The sequence below is a fragment of the Gorilla gorilla genome, chromosome 5 (assembly GCF_029281585.2).
Source record: "Gorilla gorilla gorilla isolate KB3781 chromosome 5, NHGRI_mGorGor1-v2.1_pri, whole genome shotgun sequence".
Classification (NCBI taxonomy): Eukaryota; Metazoa; Chordata; class Mammalia; order Primates; family Hominidae; genus Gorilla; species Gorilla gorilla.
The window spans coordinates 71962887-71980172 of NC_073229.2; the positions used below are offsets into that span (position 1 = coordinate 71962887).

The 17286-nt window shown below is 35.1% G+C and overlaps 1 protein-coding gene across 10 annotated transcripts in view; it reads left to right on the forward strand.

Annotated features, from left to right (window-relative positions):
* The window catches only part of MLIP (muscular LMNA interacting protein), a 243042-nt gene that overhangs the window by 144870 nt on the left and 80886 nt on the right, over window positions 1-17286 (forward strand). For all 10 annotated transcript variants that reach the window (XM_055391124.2, XM_004044223.5, XM_055391123.2 and 7 more), the window contains one exon: window positions 1490-1534. In XM_055391124.2, the coding sequence (XP_055247099.1) occupies window positions 1490-1534 (45 nt within the window). The remainder of the gene's footprint in view (window positions 1-1489; window positions 1535-17286) is intronic.

The following is a 17286-nucleotide window of genomic DNA, read 5'->3' on the forward strand; positions in this document are numbered from 1 at the left end:
CTTTTGATTTTGCCCAGTAATTTTTCACTTTCTTTTTAGTTCATTGATGTTTTTGATTAAATATTTTTCAATATATTGGTCAGATTTTTTATTGTCCTTTGTGGAAAGATTACTTCCAGTTTTCTATCCAACATTCTCAGAGGAGAAAATCCACCTTAGAAACTTTGCACTTGTTCCCTCTTGTTGGAATGCTCTTTATCTAGAATACTACCTACTCAACTCCCTTACTCCTTCAAGTCTTTGAAGTCTCCTTCAAATGTCACCTTCTCAACATTGATCATCTAATTTAAAATTGTAGACTCCCAGCACTCTTGACCTCCTTAACATCTAGGTGTTCCAGAAAAATACAAGGTATTTTGTAGAAGCAAATAAATTTTTATCTGGAAGCGTATATTACCCCGGGCTTCAAATTATTTCTACTCTTTTTCATTGCATTTATTCCTTTCTAACATATAATTCACTTATTTATGATTTCATTGCTTATTTCTTTTCTTCCAGAATGTGAACTCCTCAATGGCAGGACATCTTTGTCTCTTCTGTTCACCAATAAGTCCCAGGGGTGTAGAACAGTGACTGGCACACACAGTAGATACACAAATACGTATTGAGTGGATGAATGAATCAAATAGCTATTTCATCTCAGAAAGTGGGCCTACCAAAGAAAAATTTGGGGCAGTACTGAATGCACATTTGAAATTGATAATTGTTAATTTAAAATAAAATTAATTAGTTTGTTTGAAAGAGTTTCTCCAACAATGTTTTGCTTCTCAGATACAAGTATGGAGAAAAATGGATGGTAAGGTCAATTTAGGGTTGAGGTCTTTTTTTTTTTTTTTTTGTAAGTGAACTGGTCGCAGGAAAAGAGGAAGATAAAAAAGTGAAAGTATTAAAATGGCTTATAATATTAAATAATACGAGATAAGAGGTAAAGCCAGAATAAAGCTGAGGAAGGTCAGTGATTTGGAAGTCCCAATGATGTGGATGTTGCCCTAGTAGCACTAGAGAAATGAAGGTGGTGGATAGGAGGTAGAGTTCTGAGTGTGGGACATTTGTAATTGAAATTTCTGAGAGTTTCTGTTTTACTGGTGAAGGTAAAGTTAAGGAGCTTTCTGGGAGTGAATGATTGAATTGGAGTAGATGAGAACATCTTTGTAATTGAGGAGCTCAAAAAATGGAAAAGACAGAGATTTCTACATGAATTTTGAAATAGGCAAAAATTATGGAAGAAACATGAGGAAAGAACTATTATGATCCGTGAGCTGACATCATCAATAAATAAGGAGAAATTACCAGAAAGCTGATAAAGTCAGTGAAAAGAATAATCAAGTGATATCATTTTATAAAATAATTTTCTAAAAAATGATATTGTATAGAGAGAGCAATGTTTAGAAAGTCTCAATTGAGAAGAAGGTGAACACATTCCAGAAGTTGAGTCTATTATTATTTACTTTATTATTTCAGATGTATAATTGTTTTTATTTTCATACAGACTCCTACAACTCTTCCAAGAGCAGCTGGTCGAGAAACCAAATATGTAAGTACCTTTATAATTATACACACTGCTTTTCAAATGGGTGCCTGTGTATGCTTTGGAGAGAACACTATTACACAGTAATTTAAATAGAATTAATTTTTTTTTATAAGTTGAAGGGTAGGATGATATGATTGGCTCAGATACAGAAAATCAGGTTATGTCAGAGATAAAACATCAGGTAAGCTTATCAAATAAATTTGTTCTTAAGTGAGGTCTAGTTGGATTAGTTTAGCTAAATAGAACTGCCACACCTGCTTCTTGATTTTCTAGTTATCAACACTTAGATGACATTTTCATTTTTGTAATGGTTTATTATGCTTATAGAATAGTCAACTCATATGCTTGAAACGTTAAGATTTGTCCATTTCTAATGGGATTGCCAGTTTAATCAACTTTGACTCTTTTGTTGCTTTCCTTCATTTAAATTATTAACAAATAAACCAATTTCAACTTATGAGCAAAACTGGATAGATATAGTGGATAGATATAGACTGACATTCAATTCAAATAATTATGGGTAGCTGGCTCTGAGTGTGTTAGACATACACCTGCATAGCCTCATCCCAACTCCAGTGTTCACTCACCTAATAATTGTATTTTCCATCATGTGGTCAACTTCTGCTTCTGACCAAACGTATTCTAGTAGAAACAAGATTATCTCCTTAGTAAGTGTTTAGTGTTAAGTCTAAAACAAATTAGTAAACTATTCCATTTAATTTACACACTTGTAGTTTTTATCATAATTATGCAGAGTAAATAGTTATTAAATGTGTATTTTGTGTCATATCATCATTGTAATTTGTACAGTTCTGCCTTCATTTGAATCTCCCCAAGGCAAGTAATAAACTGGGTGAAATTACTAAATTTTATCACATCCAGAAAATTATGTTTAGAGGATGTGGGTAGGAACACTGCTTAGAGCATTTCCTGGAAGTTTCGCTGTTATTTTTCATTATTATTGGAAGCCATTTGGAGTAATACTTAAAAAGAATGAAGGCATTAGTAGACTAGACCCCAGTTTAAAATCACAGTGTTGCTTTTAGATAACTGTCTGATTCTGGGAAAATTACTCACCATTTTACCTTCCTGTGCCTTTGTTTCTTCATCTATGAAATGGGGATACTAATAATTTTCTTATGTAAGATTTGTATTAGCTAATGTACGAAAAGCCCTTAATGGAATTCTGATACACAGGAATTGCTCAATAACTAAAAGCTTTCCCTTTCCTTTCCCTTTTTCCTTTATTCATATCTCCTTTCTTCTCTTCCTCTTATCTATCTTTGGAAGACTAGAAATATCTTGATTTAATTGAGTTCCTTGATTCGTTAGTGGGTACAAGAAAAGAAAGTTTCCTAAAGGTGTTTCTATACTTTTTGTGACTAATACATTTTACAAGAGCCAGAGCCCCCAAAAAAGTTGCTGCTATTTTTGCTCTCTCTCCTTCTTCTCTTATCTACTCTTGCCTTTCAGCAAAATGTCTCTAATTAGATTAGTTTTCAATAGGTTCAAAGGGTTGATGTCATTATCCATTCCTCTCTGGGAGGGGTTAATTTGGTAGCAATTGAAATGATTCTGGAGCGGCTTCTTCAATCTCCATAGTTAGAAATTATTTCAAAGTATTATTTACTTTCAATCAACTATCAGACTTAATTAAAGTAGGTTAACTTTCATGCCCTTAATGTTGTGAGAGCCTTTAAGTCATTCAGAGTTAAGAATGAACCATCAAACAGGTTCAGTATAGGCTAGAACAAATATAAACTCTAATTCAGATAAGATTCTTGACCTTAATTAAAATTCGTTTCCTATGTAAGAAGCTTTGTTTTCACTTTATTTTACAACATGACATTTGAATTGTTGTTTGTGGCCCCTAAAACACATCCATGTCTTTTGGAAGACCATAAAGGATCATTTTACAATGAAAGGTCAAAACTAGTTTGGCGCCAGCTCTCGGATTAGTCACATTTGTACATATTTGGCTGTAGTTATTACAATTTACTAAGTGATGTCTGATACATTTAGTTTGAGGAGAAAAGATTAAATTTTAGAGCAGAAGTTCAGTTTAGCTATAAGCTTTGGTCTTAAATGAACAAGAGCTTATCTTGTATGTCTTAAATACAATATGTTCTGTTTTTTAAAAAGAATGACACTGTTCTTCTAAAAATTCTAATATTAGTATTGACTGAACTATGGGATGTCTCACTTTAAGTATGAGTTTACTAGCTATGATTTAATTAATTAATTTATCACTATATATTTCTCTCTTCTCCCATGAAAACTAAAAAGCAACTCTGAGAAGTCTATTTCTGAAACATTTCAATATTTCATCATCTGTCTTCAAACTTTGGAGAAAGTTGTCATCTTCAGAATATATAACTGCTGGGACTCAGTGCGTCATTGACTTTGTAGATATTCTTAGATTAAACTCAAAAGCAGGGATCGTGCAGGCTACCAACTCCTATACTACAGAGAAGGTTGAATAAAGGGAAGACATAAATTAGAGCCAAGAAAAAAAAGTTTTGTTACACTTGAGGATATCCTGAACAAGTTAGTACTGACTACCGAAAATTCCTATTTCTGAGAGTTCTTTAAAAGTATGATGTATCTGATTACTACACGTTGTATGTCTCAAAACACCACTATGCATCCCATGGATATGTACAATTATTATTTGCCAATTAAAAAATAAAAATTAAAAGGTATAGTATATAATCTATGGATCAAGACTAGTAGAAAAGCTAGTCACTATTTCTAGCTCTGTTATTCAGTTTTCCACCTCTATTCATTGATTCGACAAATATTTATTGAGTGTCTACCGAGTACCATTCACTGAGGAGTCACTGGGGTGAGAAGAGTGAACACAATGACAGTATGCCAGTTTCTGAAGCATGTATTCCAATGATAAGACAGATAGTAAACAGTTAAAATAGTAAATGAGAAAGATACCTTATTGTAGAAATAGAGAGGAGGTAGCCAGAGAACCTATTGATGTTAAAACCAACTTACAAATTTGCTAGTTTTCTATGTATTCATAGGTTTTCCAGTTTTCCTGGGATAATTATAATGGTTTAATAAAATAACAAGAAAGTGTATGGCTAATTCCACTTTATAGGCCTTTGTTGAAAGACTGACTTCTCTGGAAAAAAAAAAAAGAAAAAAATAAACAAAGAAAATCAACTCAAAATAATGTTTCTTTCTTTGGGTCTTTATTGCACATATTGTGACATTTCATACAGTCTGTTTTTTAGGATGAGCCAGGTGCAGTAAAAGCAACACTAATTCAGACTAATTAAAGTAAAGGTTTTCTACAGTCCGTGGTCTTCTTAAAAAGCAGGCTATTTTACAATAATTTAATTGAGATTCTTTTAAGTGTAACAGAATTGAAACTAGGCTAACAATATGTTGAATAGGGAGTGAGCCTTAGGTCACTAGCAGGGATGGCTAATTTATCATTAATATTTCATTTGATTCTTTTAAAAAGATGCTGAATTCAACAATAATAATAACTAATATTCTGAGCTCTTACCTTGAAAATAAAGCTTGGCTATCTCATTTAAACCATATATCAAAGCTATGAGGTGGGTATTCTTATTTTAAAATCTCCATTATACAGAGTGGGAAAACAAGCCTCAGAAGTCACAGAGCAGGCAAAACCCAACCCAAATTTTCTTCATGTCAAAGTTGCTGCCATTTGATACTTCTATATACTTGTAGAAGTATAAGTACATACTGGAAATAGTTTCATTCTTTAAATATTTTATCCATTCGTATTTATACCCTGGGTCCAAATTATTTCTTCATGCCCAATAACCTTCAGCCTAAACTTAGAAGAAATAATTTCATATTTGGTCATATTAACATCTAAAATGATAGTGATTTGCTGTTTCCAGGGTTTTAAATCATGTGCTTAAATGTACATTAACTCACATCAGATAAGGTATGAGTTATTTCTTATGACACTCATTTTTAAAGTTTATTTCCTTCGTGTAAATAAATTTCCTTTCTAAGCAAATTTTAATATTTTTATTTTGTGGGTACATAGTAGCTACGTATGGGGTACATGAGATATTTCGATATAGGAATGCAATGCGTAATAATTACATCATGGAAAATGGGGTATCTGTCCCCTCAAGCTTTCATCCTTTATGTTACAAATAATCTGATTATACTCTTTTAGTTATTTTAAAATGTACAATTAGATTATTATTGACTATAGTCAATAATAATTGGTTGTGCTATCAAATACCAGATCTTGTTAATTCTTTCTAATTTTTTTGTACTCGATAACCATCCCCACCTCCCCACCCCAAAGCAACCCCCACCATTCCCAGCCTCTGGTAACCATTCTTCTGCTCTCTATCTCCATGACTTCAATTGTTTTGATTTTTGGATCCCACGAATAAGTGAGAACATGTGTTGTTTGTCCTTCTGTGCCTGGCTTATTTCATTTAACATAATGACCTCCAGTTCCATACATGTTGTAGCAAATGACAGGATCTCATTCTTTATAAAGGCTGAATAGTACTCCATTGTGTATAAGTACCATGTTTTCTTTATTCATTCATTTATTGAAGGACACTTAGGTTGCTTCTAAATCTTAGATATTGTGAACAGTGCTGTGGCAAACATGTGAGTGCAGATACCTCTTTAATATACTGATTTTCTTTCTTTTGGGTATATGACCAGCAGTGAAATTGTTGGATCATACATGGTAGCTCTTTCTTTTTCATTTTCTGAGGAACTTCCAAGTTGTTCTTTATAGTGGTCGTACTAATTGGTGGTGTACAGTCCCACCAACAGTATATGAGGGTTCCCTTTTCTCCACATGCTCATAAGCTTTCTTATTACCTGTCTTTTGGATTAAACCCATTTTAACTGAGGTGAGATAATATCTCATTGTAGTTTTGATTAGCATTTATCTGATGATCAATGATGTTGAGCATCTTTTCATACGCTTGTTTGCCATTTGGATGTTTCCTTTTGAGAAATATCTATTGAAATCTTTTGCCAATTTTAAACTACAATTATAATACTTTTTTATAGAGCTGTTTGAGCTCCTTATATATTCTGGTTATTAATCCCTTCTCAGATGGGTAGTTTGCAAATATTTTTTCCCATTCTGTGGATTATCCCTTCACTTTATTGATTGTTTCCTTTGCTGGGTAGAAGCTTTTTAACATGATGTGATCCCATTTGTCCATTTTTGCTTTGATTGCCGGTGCTTGTGGGGTATTACTGGAGAAATTTTTGCCCAGAAGAATGTCCTGGAAAGTTTTTCTGATGTTCTCTTGTAGCAGTCTCATAGTTTGAGGTCTTAGGTTTAAGTATTTAATTCATTCTGATTTGATTTTTATATATGGCAAGATATACGGGGTCTAGTTTTATTCTTTTGCATATGGACACCCAGCTTTCCCAGCATCATTTATTGAAAAGACTATCTTTTCCTTATGTGTGTTCTTGCCACCTTTGTCAAAAATGAGTTCACTGTAAGTGAGCAAATTTGTTTCTGGGTTCTGTATTCTGTTCCATTGGTCTATGTGTCTGTTTTTATGCCAGTACCATGTTGTTTTGGTTACTATATAGCTCTGTAGCAGAATTTGGAGTCAGATAATGACTCCTCCAGTTTTGTTCCTTTTTCTCGGGATAGCTTTGGTGATTCTGGGTCTTTTGTAGTTCCCTATAAATTTTAGGATTGTTTATTCTATTTTTGTGAAGAATGTCATTGGTATTTTGATAGGAATTGCTTTGAATCTCTAGTACTTTGGGTAGTATGGACATTATAACAATATTGATTCTTTAAATCCAAGAACATGGGATGTATTTCATTTTTTGTGTGTCCTCTTCAATTTCTTTCATCAGCGCTTTATAGTTTTCATTGTAGAGATTTTTCACTTCTTTGGTTAAGTGAATTCCTAGGTTATTGCTTTTACTTGTGGCTATTAATGTACATGATAGTACTCTTTTGACTTCTTTTTTAGATTGTTCACTATTGGTATGTAGAAATGCTACTGATTTTTGTATGTTGATTTTGTATCCTGCACCTTTACTGAATTCATTTATCAGTTCTAATAGTTTTTTGGTGGAGTAGTTAGGTTTTTCCAAATATAAGATAATGTCATCTGCAAACAAGGATAATTTGACTTCTTTCTTTCCAATTTAGGTGCCCTTTATTTTTTCTCTTGTCTGACTTCCAGTTATGTATTGAATAACAGTGGTGACAGTGGACATCGTTGTCGTCTTCCAGATCTCAAAAGAAAAGCTTTCAGGTTTTCCTCATTCTGTGTGATTCTAGCTGTGGCTCTGTCATATATGGCTTTTATTATGTTTAGATATATTCCTTCTGTGCCCAGTTTTTTGAGAGTTTTTTTTATCATGAAGGGATGTTGAATTTTATCAAATGCTTTTTCAGCATCAATGATGATATGGTTTTTGTCATTTATTTTGTTAATATGACATATCACATTGATTGATTTGCATATGTTAAACCATCATTGCATCCCTGGGATAAATCCTACTTGATCATGATGAAGGATCTGTTTAATGCACTGTTGAATTTGTTTTGCTAGCATTTTGTTGAGGATTTTTGCATCAATATTCATCAGAGATATTGGCCTGTGGTTTTCTTAGTTTGATGTATCTTTCTGGCTTTGGTATCAGGGTAATACGGGTCTCATTATAGAATGAGATTTGTAGTATTCCCTTCTCCTTTGTTTGTTTGTTTTTTTTTTTTTGAATAGCTTAAGTAGAATTGGTATTAATTCTTCTTTAAATGTTTCATAAAATTCAGCAGTGAAGCCACTGTGTCCCGGGCTTTGCTTTACTGGGAGACTTTTTATTACAACTTTGATTTCATTAGTTGTTATTGATCTGTTCAGGCATTGGATTTCTTCATGGTTCAGTCTTGATAGGTTGTATGTATCTAGGAATTTATCAATTTCCTCTAGATTTTCCAACATATTGGCATATAGTTGCTCATAGTACCTATTAATAATCCTTTAAATTTCTGTGGTTTTATTCCATGCTCCTGCATAGGAAGAATCAATATTGTGAAAACGGCCATACTGCCCAAAGTAATTTATAGATTCAATGCTATTCCCATTAAACTACCATTGACATTCTTCACAGAATTAGAAAAAAAAAACTTAAAAGTTCATATGAAACCAAAAAACAGCCTGTATAGACAAGACAATCCTAAGCAAAAAGAACAAAGCTGAAGGCATCATGCTACCCTACTTCAAACTATACTACAAGGCTACAGGAACCAAAACAGCATGGTACTGGTACAAAAACAGACACATAGACCAATGGAACAGAACAGAGATCTCAGAAATAAGACCACACATCTACAACTATCTGATCTTCAACAAACCTGACAAAAACAAGCAATGGGGAAAATATTCCCTATTTAATAAAAGGTGCTGGGAAAATTGGCTAGCCGTAAGCAGAAAATTGAAACTGGACCCCTTCCTCACACTTTATACAAAAATTAACTCAAGATGAATTAAAGACTTAAATGTAAAGCCTCTAACTATAAAAACCCTAGAAGAAAATCTAGGCAATACCATTCAGGACTGGCACAGGCAAAGATTTCATGACAAAAACATCAGAAGTAATTTCATCAAAAGCAAAAATTGACAAATGGGATCTAATTAACGAGCTTTTGCACAGCAAAAGAAATTATCATCAGAGTGAACAGACAACCTAGAGAATGGGAGAAATTTTTACAATCTATCCATCTGACAAAGGTCTAATATCCAGAATCTACAAGGAACTTAAACAAACTTAAAAGAAAAAAACAAACAACCCCACTAAAAGGTGGACAAAGGACACAAACAGACAATTGCCAAAAGAAGACATTTAGGCAGCCAAGAAACATGAAAAAAAGCTTAACATCACAGATCATTAGAGAAACACAAATCAAAACCGCAATGAGATACCATCTCACACCAGTCAGAATGGCAATTATTAAAAAAGTCAAGAAACAACAGATGCTGGTGAGGCTGTGGAGAAATAGAAATGCTTTTACACTGTTGGTGGGAATGTAAATTACTTCAACCATTGTGGAAGACAGTGTGGTGATTCCTTAGAGACCTAGAACCAGAAATACCATTTCACCCAGCAATCCCATTACTGGGTATATACCCAAAGGAATATAAGTCATTCTGTTATAAAGACATATGCAAGTGTACATTAATTGCAGCTCTATTCACAATAGCAAAAAGATGGAATCAACCCAAATGCCCATCAATGAGAGACTGGATGAAGAAAATGCGGTACATATACACCATGGAATACTATGTAGCCATATAAAGGAAAAAGATCATGTCTTTTGCGGGAACACGGATGGAGCTGGAAGCCATTAGCCTCAACAAACTAATACAGGAACAGAAAACCAAACACCACATATTCTCACTTATAAGTGGGACCTGAACAATAAGAACACATAGACACGGGCGGGGTGGAGGGGAACAACACACATTGGGGCCTCTCGGGAGGATAGGGAGAGGGAGAGCGTCAGGATAAACAGCTAATGCATGTGGGGCTTAATGCCTAAGTGATGGGTTGATAGGTGTAGAAACCACCAAAGCACACATTTACACGGGGAACTAATCTGCATGTCCTGCACATGTATCTTGAAACTTAAAATAAAATAAAATAATAAAAAAGTACATAAGGAAAAAAATTCTATAGTTTCAGTTGTAATGTTTTCATTTTCATCTCTGATTTTATTTGTGTTTCTTCCCTTTTTTTATTAGTCTGCCTAAAGATTTGTCAATTTTCTTTCTTTTCAAAAACCACCTTTTTGTTTCATTGATCTTTTGAATTGCTTTCTTTGTTTCAAATTTATTTATTTCTGCTCTGATATTTATTATTTTTCTTCTACTAATTTTGGGTTTGGTTTGCTCTTGACTTTCTAGTTGTTTAAGGTGTTTTATTAGGTTATTCAAAGTTTGTTTTTATGTAGGCACTTACAGCTATAAATTTTACTGCTTTGCTATATCCTGTAGGTTTTGGTATTTTGCATTTCCATTATCATTCGTTTAAAGAAATCTTTCAATTTCTTTCTTAATTTCTTCATTGACCCACTGGTCATTCAGGAGCATATTGTTTAATTTCTATGTGTTTGTATAGTTACCAAATTTCCTGTTGTTATTGATTTCTAGCTTAATCTCCTGGTGGTCAGAGAAGATGCTTGATATTATTTTAATTTTTTGAATGTTTTAAGACTTGTTTTGTGACCTAACATACAGTCTATCCTTGAGAATGATCCATGTGCTAAGGAGAAGCATGTGTTGAAGCATGTATAGCTGTTGGATAAAATGTTCTGTAAATATCTATTAGGTCCATTTGGTCTATAGTGCAGGTTAAGTCTGATGTTTCTCTGTTGATTTTCTGTCTGGGAGATCTGTCCAATACTAAAATTGGGGTGTTGAAGTCTCCAGCTATTATTGCATTGAGGTCTATGTCTCTCTTTAGCTCTAACAGTATTTGCTTTATATATCTGGGTGCTCCAGTGTTGGCTGCATGTAAGTTTGCAATCATTGTAGCCTTTTGCTGAACTGACCCTTTTATCATTATATAATGACATTCTTTGTCTCTTCTTACAGTTTTTGTGTTGGTATCTATTGTGTCTGATCTAAGTATAGCTACTTGTGCTCTATTTTGGTTTTCATTGGCATGGAATATATCTTTTTTTCCATCCCTTTATTTTCACTCTGTGAGTATGTTTATAGGCTAAGTGTGTTTCCTGTAGGCAACAGGTGATTGGGTTGTTTTTCATCCATTCAGCCACTCTATGACTTTTGATTGGACAGCTTAGTTCTCACACGTTGAATGATATTATTGATATGTAGGGACTTACCCCTGCCCTTTTGTTATTAGTTTTCTGGTTGTTTTGTGGTATTTTCTTTTTTCTTTTCCTTTTTTCTGTCTTTCTTTTCGTGAATGTGATTTTCTCTGGTGGTATGCTTTAATTTTTTGCTTTTTTATTTTTTGTGTATCTGTTGTATGGTTTTTAAATTGAGGTTACCATGAGTCTTGTAAATACTATCTTATTCATTATTTTAAACTGATGACAACACTTGACACTAATTGCATAAACAAACATGCAAAAAGAAAACTAATAAAAACCCTGCACTTTAACTTCATGTCCCTGCTTTTTAACTTTTTGTTGTTTTTTTATGTCTTATTATACTATGTCTTAAAAAGTTGTAATTATTATTTTTGACTGGTTCATCATTTAGTCTTTCTACTTAAAAGCAGTTTACATACCACAATTACAGTGTTATAATATTCTGTGTTTTTCTGTGTGCCTACTATTACCAGTGAGTTTTGTATCTTCTGATGATTTCTTCCTGCTCATTAACAGTCTTTTCTTTCGAATTGAAGAGCCCTCTTTAGCATTTCTTGTAGACAGGTCTGGTGTTAATGAAATCCCTCAGCTTTTGTTTTCTGGGAAGGTCTTTATTTCTCTTTCATGCTTGGAGGATATTTTCACCAGATATACTATTCTTGGGTAAACTTTTTTTTGTTGTTGCTTGTTTGTTTTTCCTTCAGCACTTTAAATATGCCGTGTGACTATCTCCTGGCCTGTAATGTTTCCACTGAAAAGTCTGCTGCCAGACATATTGGAGCTCCATTGTGTGTTATTTGTTTCTTTTCTCTTTCTACTTTTAGGATCCTTTCTTTATCCTTTACTTTTGGGAACTTGATTATTAAATGCCTTGAGGTCATCTTCCGTGGGTTAAATCTTCTTGGTGTTCTATAGCCTTCCTGTACTTGAATATTGATATCTTTCTCTAGGTTTGGGAAATTTTCTGTTATTGTACCTTTGAACAAACTTTCTACTCCTATCTCCTACCCTTGTTTCTTTCTCTACCTCATCTTCAAGGCCAATAACTCTTTGATTTGCCCTTTTGAGGCTATTTTCTAAATATGGAAGGTGTGCTTCGTTGTTTTTTATTCTTTTTTGTCTCCTCTGACTTTGCACATTTTCAAATTACCTGCCTTTGAGCTTATTAATTCTTTCTTCTTCTTGGTCAGTTCTGCTATTAAAGGACTCTGATGCATTCTGCAGTATGCTAATTGCATTTTGCAGCTCCAGTATTTCTGCTTGATTTTGTTTTAATTATTTCAATCTCTTTGTTAAATTTATCTAATGGAATTCTAAATTCCTTCTCTGTGTTATCTTGAATTTCTTTGAGTAGTCTCAACACAGCTATTTTGAATTCTCTGTCTGAGAGGTCACATATCCCTGTTCTTCCATGACTGGTTTCTGGTGCCTTATTTAGTTTGTTTTATGAGGTTATGTTTTTCTGGATGATCTTGATGCTTGTGGATGTTTGTCAGTGTCTCAACATTGAAGAGTTAGGTATTTTTTGTAGTCTAGACAGTCTGGGCTTGCTTATGCCTGTCTTTGAATTATCAGGCAGAGACTTTTGGTTTCTTCCCTTACTTTCTCTCAGAGAAATGAAGTCTCTCTCTCTGTACTGAGCTGCCTGGAACTGGGGGTGAGATGCATGCACCCCTGTGGCAAGTTCCCCCAGGCCCTCCGCGGTTCCACAAATGTTGTCTGGGAGACAGAGTTTAGAGTCAAAACCCTTAGAAATTTACCTGATGTTCTATTTCTCTGAAGCTAAGCTAGCACTCAAGCCACAATACAAAGTTCTTTCTGCTCTTCCCTCCCCTTTCCACAGGCAAAAGAGCCTCTCCCTGTGGCCACCACCACCACCAGCACATGGGCTGGGGCGGTGGTCTGCTGGGCCACCACTGATGTTCACTAAAAGCCCAAGGGCTCTTTAGTCAGCGTGTGGGAAATACTTCCAGGCCAGGGACTCACCCTTCAGGGCAATGGGCTCCCTTCTGGCCCAGGGCTGGTCCAGAAATGATGTCTAAGAGCCTATGCCTGGATTCAGGGACCTCAAAAGCCTGTTTGTTGCTGTACCTCCCTGTGATCAAGCTGGTACCTAAGGTGCAAGACAAAGTTCGCTTTACTTTTCCCTATGCTTTTCTCAGACAGACGAGTCTGTCACTATAGCCACCACAGCTGAGAACGTGATGGGTCATACCTGAAGTCAGCCCATCTCAGAGCCTAAGGCCCATGGTGTACTACCTGGGTATCATTGCTGGTTATTCAGTACCCAATGGCTCTTTAGTCAGCAAGTGATGAGTCCTGCCAGGACTGGTCTTTTCCTTCAAGGCAGCAGGTTCTCTTTTTGCCCAGGATATGCCTAGAAACATCATGAGCCAGGGCCTGTAATGGGGGCATCATAGCTCTGCCTAGTGCTCTATCCAATTGTGGATGAGCTGATCTCCAGGATGTAAGACAAAGTCCTCTTTACTCTTCATTCTGCTCTCCTTAAGCAGAAGCAAGGAGTCACTTTTGTTGCTGCGAGCAGCACTGTCTGGAGTTGGGGAAGAAATAGCACAAGTACTCCCTTTGCCATGCCAGCTGGTGTCTCCCTAGGTCATGTACCACCCTAGTCTACTGGCTCTGAGCTCAGTGCAGTACTAGGAGTTGCCTAGGAATTGCAGTCCTTATGTCCTAGACTTTCCTCCGTTTGCCTAGAATCCCAGAGCACTTTTGCCTATGGTGGTGAGCCTTGCCAAGACAGTCAACTTCCAACTGCTGGGATGGGCAGTTCCCCTCTGTATAGGCCTACTCCAAATGCTCTCTCCATCTGTGGGCACTGGCTGAGCCCAACATAGTTTTGCTTTCTGCTGTAACAAGGCAGCACTGAGTTCAATGTAATGTCCCCCAGTTGCTGTGCTCTTCCTTTCCCAAGTGCACAGACTCTCTGTGCTGCATGGTCACTACTGGGGAGTGGGGGGAAGGGTGACATTAACAATTCAAGACTGTCTCTCCAACCCCCTCCAATGCCTCTTTCAGCAATATGAAGTTAAAACTAGGTACTATGATTGCTCACTTTATTTGGTTCTTGAGAGGGTGGTTTTCTATGTGTAGATAGTTGCTAAAATGTGGTGTTCCTGCGGGAGGTACGAACACTGTAAGTTTTTATTCTACCATCTTGCTTCACCCCTCAGGGATGAATTATCTATTAACATTCTATTTCATTCTATTTTCATTCTATGAACTTTGTAGAGGGAATTTTTTGTCATTGCATTATATGTGCCCTTCTAAATGTTTATCATTTTTTACTACCAGTATAAATTCATCACATTTATATAATTCAAAACCATAGTATGCTTTCTTAATAAAGAATAACCTCTGAAAATAGGGTAGTATTTGGTCCTATTACTAATGCATCAAAAACCTCTTAGTTGGAATCACATTCTATTGATAACAACTTATTTTATAAATCCTCTACATTTTATAAATTACTTTTAAGTGCAGAGGAAATATCTGAGATGGAATTATTAAATATTAGATAGCATACAGGTAAGATCTCATTTTAATGAGCTCGAGAGACAGAAAAATGTCATTACAATGGAAGCATATTCCTTCCAAAATATCAGAGTATATTGAAAAATGTGTCAAACTTTATTAATAGTATTTTCCACTATATATACAGGTATTCAAATAAAGGTCATCCCAATTTTGCCAGCTCACACACTCTTCTTGTTGTTATGCTTGGAAACGTTGTTATACTGGAGTGTTTCAGAGGTGATGTGCAATAATGCAGTCATAGATCTTAGGACGAGAGGTGAATTAATCCAAATCAGGTCCAGATCTGCTTCAAGGTAGGATGATGCCAGAGATTTGATGAGTTTTAGGAAGAACTGGCAACAGTTTAAGCAAGAAATTCCACTAGACTGATCATTACTTATTTCATTTTATATTTGTTCAGAAATATTTCTGCATTCTGCTAGATGAGGAGGCAGAGAAGAGATTGAATGAGACAAACCTTCTGCCTTGTATCCTTTTCCTTGCCATTTTAGATTTCATCAAATGGGAAGGTGCCTTATTTCAGACAAACTTCTGCTTGATCTGATCTTTTATTTCCCTATTTGTACATATAAACTATGACTTTTACTGATCACCTATGCCCACTTGTTCCGTCTACCAACTATGTTCATGACAAGTTAGAATCATCATTCCCTATCTTAAAGAATCAAACTTAAAAAAATTTCTATATCTACTCTTTATATTAGATATTATGGGGGGTGTATTACTAACTTATAAATGGTCTTTAGTGAGATATTTAGACAGGGTAAGTTTTTTTTTTTTTTTGAGACAGAGTCTCTCTCTGTTACCAGGCTGGAGTGCAGTGGCGCGATCGTGACTCACTGCAACCTCCGACTCTTAGACAGGGTAAGTTCCATCGATAGTAAGAATAAGCAGTTCAAAGTAAGGAAGGCATGATGTGTCATAATTTATCTCATGGCCTTGGCGTCTAACATTTTCAACATGGATTCATTGTTTTGACCAGTGCCTTATGTACAAACAATAAGAACGCTCTCCTGGTTAAGAGTAAGACAGAGTCTTTATCATTTTATAATTTTATATGTCCTCAATGCCAAGCTTAGCACTCAGTAATAACTAAGTGCCCAATTCTTATTTTGAGTGTCGTCTTTCTGCTTACCTGTACATCAGTCTTGAGGGGGAGAAATAACATAATTCAATTAGCACATTATCATGGATTAGAGCTCTTGAACTTTGAGAAAGGAAGATTCAGGACAGTTAGAGTCAACAGAGAAAAAGGGAAAAGAAGCATCTTAACGGTATCAAACCTGACATTATATTCAGGTGGAAGGGACATGACTACAGAAAGGCAAAAAAAGCATGCTAAAAGTAGAGTATCAGAGTACAGAAAGAAAAGGCAACTGTTTAACACTTTTTATCTAATGCAACTTGATTTTTGCCCCAGGCCCCCAAGATGGTGTCTGTTAGAGTGATGCCGACCAAAAAAATACCTGTCATGAATGTGAAATGCTGCAGATTGCAAGGAATGGAAAATCTAAATGATGGATAAGGAGCTTGGCTGTTCTTTGTTTGCCTTTGGCATCAAGTCTTTGGGAGATGAAAAGGTTTCTCCAAAGCTGGCTTGGGGCAAGTGGTGCCTTGTGTAGGAATTTATCTTTCAATGGATTTCAAATCCTTACTTTTACTTGGTCTTTAACTCTTTTAGTTTCTATATAACTTAATTATTTAATTTATTTTTTTGAAATAAATTTTTTTTACCTTCATAATTTTTTGACTGCTCTATTAGTTTTTTAAATTTCTTTTTTTGAAGGATGCAGTAATGGCTAAAGCCCATCTCTCTCTTTCTCTCATTATTTTTTCTTATATGATTAAAACAATGTCAAAGGCTGTAGAATATGGATTATGAATTTTTATTTCACACAAGAGCCATTCTTATACTCATCTCAAATGTTACTCTTCCCAGTTGGTGTAAAACTGGAGCGATATGAATGATCAAAATTTTAATGTTGTTCAAATCCAATTTCAAATTTATTTTTAGGTACTTCAAGTTTCTTCTCCACCTTTATTCAGGTGATGCAGGTGTTCAAATGTAGCAACCTTTTCCCATCATCTGCTTAGTTCACCACACAGTCTCTCCTCACATTTTGGAAAATAATTGCTACAATATTGATGACATAATTATAGCTATAACTTCTAATAAACAGCATTAACCTGTATTAGACATGCACAGGGTGGCTTCTCAAAGGATTGGACGTAATTGGGTTCATTGAAAAAACCTGGTTACTTTAGTGATAAAACATATAAGTCACTATTCTTCCTCTTTGCTAAGGACAAATCTGTATTAGTATTATGCATATCCACTCCACTTTGT